This window comes from Alligator sinensis, unplaced genomic scaffold, assembly GCF_000455745.1.
Source record: "Alligator sinensis unplaced genomic scaffold, ASM45574v1 scaffold113_1, whole genome shotgun sequence".
Lineage (NCBI taxonomy): Eukaryota > Metazoa > Chordata > Crocodylia > Alligatoridae > Alligator > Alligator sinensis.
This window is the reverse complement of record NW_005842918.1, coordinates 45,819-49,491: the sequence shown is the minus strand read 5'-3', so window position 1 is coordinate 49,491 and position 3,673 is coordinate 45,819. Positions and strand designations below refer to the sequence as shown.

General features: G+C 62.9%; 1 protein-coding gene across 1 annotated transcript in view; it reads right to left on the bottom strand.

Moving 5' to 3' along the window:
* KMT2B (lysine methyltransferase 2B) overlaps window positions 1–3,673 on the bottom strand; it is a gene marked incomplete at its 5' end in the record, with an annotated part of 22,955 nt that overhangs the window by 11,417 nt on the left and 7,865 nt on the right. Inside the window, 7 exon segments of the mRNA XM_025192372.1 lie at window positions 29–366; window positions 642–734; window positions 1,502–1,686; window positions 1,835–1,948; window positions 2,626–2,743; window positions 2,982–3,077; window positions 3,609–3,671. Of these exon segments, the coding sequence (XP_025048157.1) occupies window positions 29–366; window positions 642–734; window positions 1,502–1,686; window positions 1,835–1,948; window positions 2,626–2,743; window positions 2,982–3,077; window positions 3,609–3,671 (1,007 nt within the window).

Genomic DNA, 3,673 nt, shown 5'->3' with positions numbered 1-3,673 from the left:
AGGCTCACAACCACCCCAGACCCCTAACATCCACACCAGACCCCCCCACAAAACCCAAATGATGTCACCCCACTGCACACCAACCCCTCTCAGGGTCCCAGCTGCCCCCCAAAACCCAGGCAGCCTCATACCCACCTGGGACTCCCTCAGCCTGTTACTCTCATCCCCAACACAAATGCCTAGCCCCTCAATCTCTTTCATAGGACCCCCCCTCAAAAAGGTCAGATGACCCCCATCCCAGAAAGCCCGACCCCCCCACCACCCTGGTACCTCGAGGTAGAGCTGGCGGGCGCTGGGCTCGGAGCCCCCCACTGGGTCTGGGCCCTGGCGCTGCAGCACCCCCACCATGTCCCGGTTGAACCCCAGCTGCACGGGTGGACAGACGGAAGGGTCAAACCCTGGCTGCCTGCCTTGTCCCCCCCCACAACTTTCCCCCACCTTGGAGGGGGTGATAAAGCAAAGCAGGAGGGACTGGGAGCCCGGACGCCTGGGTTCTCTCCAGCTCTGGGAGAGGAGCAAGAGCAATAGAGCACAGGGGACCGGGAGCCCAGACACCTGAGTTCTCAAACCCCAGCTGCCCCCCAGCCCTGAAGTTGCCCCGCCCCCCCAAACATGCCTCTAGGTCACCACCCACCACTCACCACAGAGGTGTAGTGTCCCTGGTCAAGGCGCCGGGCGATGGAGCGCAAGTCACAGGGGTGTTGGTGGATGTGTACACCCGAGTCGGGGGAGCACTGCAGGCATGGGCAAGGGGTGGGGGTTAACCTGGGGCAGGGACCCCCTGATTGGTCCCCGCAGGGGCAGGTGGGCCTCTGCTGCCCCCACTAGGCTGGAAGGTGAGGGGGGAGGTGGAGAGTCCTGCCCCCCCCCGCCCTACAGACCCTCCTGGCCTGTCTCCCTCCCTGCAACCCTATCTGGGCCCAACCTTCCCCCTACCCCCTGACACTAGGGGGTCAACACAAGGTGTTGGGGGGGGGGGGGGTGTCAACCCAGGAGGAGCCCGGATGCCTGGGTTCAACCCACATGTGCAATATGAGAGCCAATAGCTTATGGCAAGTTGGGGGTGTGAGCTTGGACACCTAGGTTCTCTCTAGCTCAGGGAGGGAAGTGGGGTTGGGGGCAGGGGCTAAAATAGAGCAGGGATGGCTAGGAGCCTAGACATTTGGGTTCTCTCCAGCTCTAGGGGGAATTGGGGTGGGGATGTGGGCAGGGTAGAGCAGGAAGGACTGGGAGCCTGGACACCTGGGTTCTCTCCATTTTTGGCAGGAAAGTGGAATAGGGATGGGGGGCAGTTTGGTCTCAGGGAAGGGGTTGGGAGCCAGGACACCTGGGTTGTCTCTAGCTCTGAAGGAAGACTAGGAGCTAGAAGACTGGAGCCCGGACACCTGGGTTCCCATCTCAGTTCCATGAAAAGACTGGAACTGTTAACTTACGAGCTAGGGGGCAGTAAGCCTGGACACCTGGGCTCTCGAGGACCATATGGGGCGGGGGGAAAACATACCTGGGCACACTGCAGCAGGGGGGCGGCCTGTTCAGCTTCCTGTAGCCCCTGGAGGACGGCCCGCAGCCCCTTGCCCAGGGTGGCATCTAGGAGGTCCCGCCAGCGCCCCCCATCAGCACCTGTGCACGGCCTGCACGCGTATACCACGCTGTCTGGCAGGCTAGACAGGATCTCGTAGCCCTCATCTGGGGATAGGGAAAAGCACAAGTCAGGGGGGAAGCAGCACCTGGCAAACCCCCCCACTGCCATTTGGGGACAGCCAGGAAGCAAGAGGAGGCAGGGAGGGGAGGGGCAATGGGGGCCCAGGGCATTGTTGGTGGGGGGGGCACTGACCCGAGAGCCCCTCGCACTTGGCATGCACCCAGTGTTCGCACATGGCGCACTGCATCATTTTGCTCTCGTAGTCGTTGTCCTCGTAGCAGTGGGAACAGATGGGGCAGTAATTACCTGGGGGGGGCAAGTAGGGGGGGGCTATAGCTGGCAATGCCCCCCCCCTCGGAGGAACACTGCCACCCCCAGAAATGTTCTACTGGGCTGCTGTTTTCCAGCTGCTTCACCCCAGAGTTGGCTACATTTCAGCTGCCTGAGTCAGTCAGTGCCCCTGGCCTGGCCCCAGCTTGGGGTCTTCTGGAGGGAACAGGTCCCTAGTTCAACACCACACACGCACACTGTTTCAGCCTTCCCCCAGCAGCGTTATGTAGGTTTCCCTCACCAAGCGCTGGGGTTAGGTTCCTGAAAGTTCCTGGGGTTGGCAAAACTGTGGATGGCTAGACAAAAGGCTTCTGGGAAAAATGGCAGGTGGCGGGCTAATTAACGCGTGACCACAGAAACCCGCGGTTACTCAAAACTGTATACCGCAGTGGCCAAAATGCTATACAGATTAAGCACGAATACTCAAAGCCATGGTTGGCAACACCTTGGTTGGAGAGCGAAACCTGCACTCAGCCAGTCCCCAGATACTCCACCCCAGAGCTGGCTGCATCTCCACACCGAGCAAAGCTCTTGGCCTCTACCTGCCCTCAGACTGACCCCAGGGGCAGGAAACAGGCTGCTGCCTTTACACCTAACCCCCCGGGTGTCATATGCCAAGCTAGATGAGTCCCCCCCCACCAGCCCTAACTCACCCTGGGCATAGAGGGCAGCACACGGTGGGCACAGGTTGGTCTCTGGTGTCCACTCGGCCTCCCAGCTCCGGCCCAGGGCTGCCCCGCAGCTCTTGCAACGCACACAGGCCGAACACAGCTGCAGAAGATGGGGTTGGGTGAGGGAAAATGCCAGCCCCATCAGCCCCTCCCCCTGGAGGCCCCGGGCAGGCCTCATTGCCCCCCGGTGCAGAGCATCCCGGTCCCCTGCGGATACCCCAACACCCCCTGCGAACAGCCCAGCCCCGCCGTTTCCCAACTGCCAGGTCAGGGCTGTCCCCTGCCCCCGCAAGCCAGACCTTGGGGACACTGCCCCCCCAGCAGCAGGGGGTGCTCACCCAGCCCTGGGGCTTGCGCCCAGGCCGCGAGGGGTAGTTGGGGCCCAGGCAGGCCGGGTGGTAGCAGTTCCGGCACCGCTCGCACTCCAGCAGATGCTGCGAGGAGACAGCAACGGCGGGGAGGTTCAGGGCCAAGTGGGGGACCAGGGTCCCTCCCTGCTCTCCCCTCACCTCACCAGCTGTTGCTCACAATGCCCTGGGGCAGCCACATTCCCTCATGGGCCGTTATCTGTAATGCCCCAGGGGCAGCTGTACCCTCGAGTGGGCTGTTAGCCACAATGCCCTGGGGCAGCCCTTTCACTTCAGTCCCCTACCCACAATGCCGTGGGGCAGCCCCATCCCCCCATGCTCCTACCCACAATGCCCTGGGGCAGCCCCCCCCACATGCTCCTACCCACAATGCCCTGGAGCAGCCCCATTCCCTCCAGGGCCCCTACCCACCATGCCTCAGGGCAAGGCCATTGCTTCAGAGGTTCCTACCCACAATGCCCTGGGGCAGCCCCTGCCCTCAGGACCGCCTACTCACAATGCCAAGCTAGATGCCCCTTGGGGCCCGTACCCACATTGCCCTGGTGAAGCCCCCCAGCCCCGACCGCAAGGCCCTACCCCCAATGCCCCGGGGCCCACCTTAGAGGCGCGGCTGCGGCGCCCGCAGACATGGCAGGCCTTGCAGCGCCGGCAGCACCAGGCCT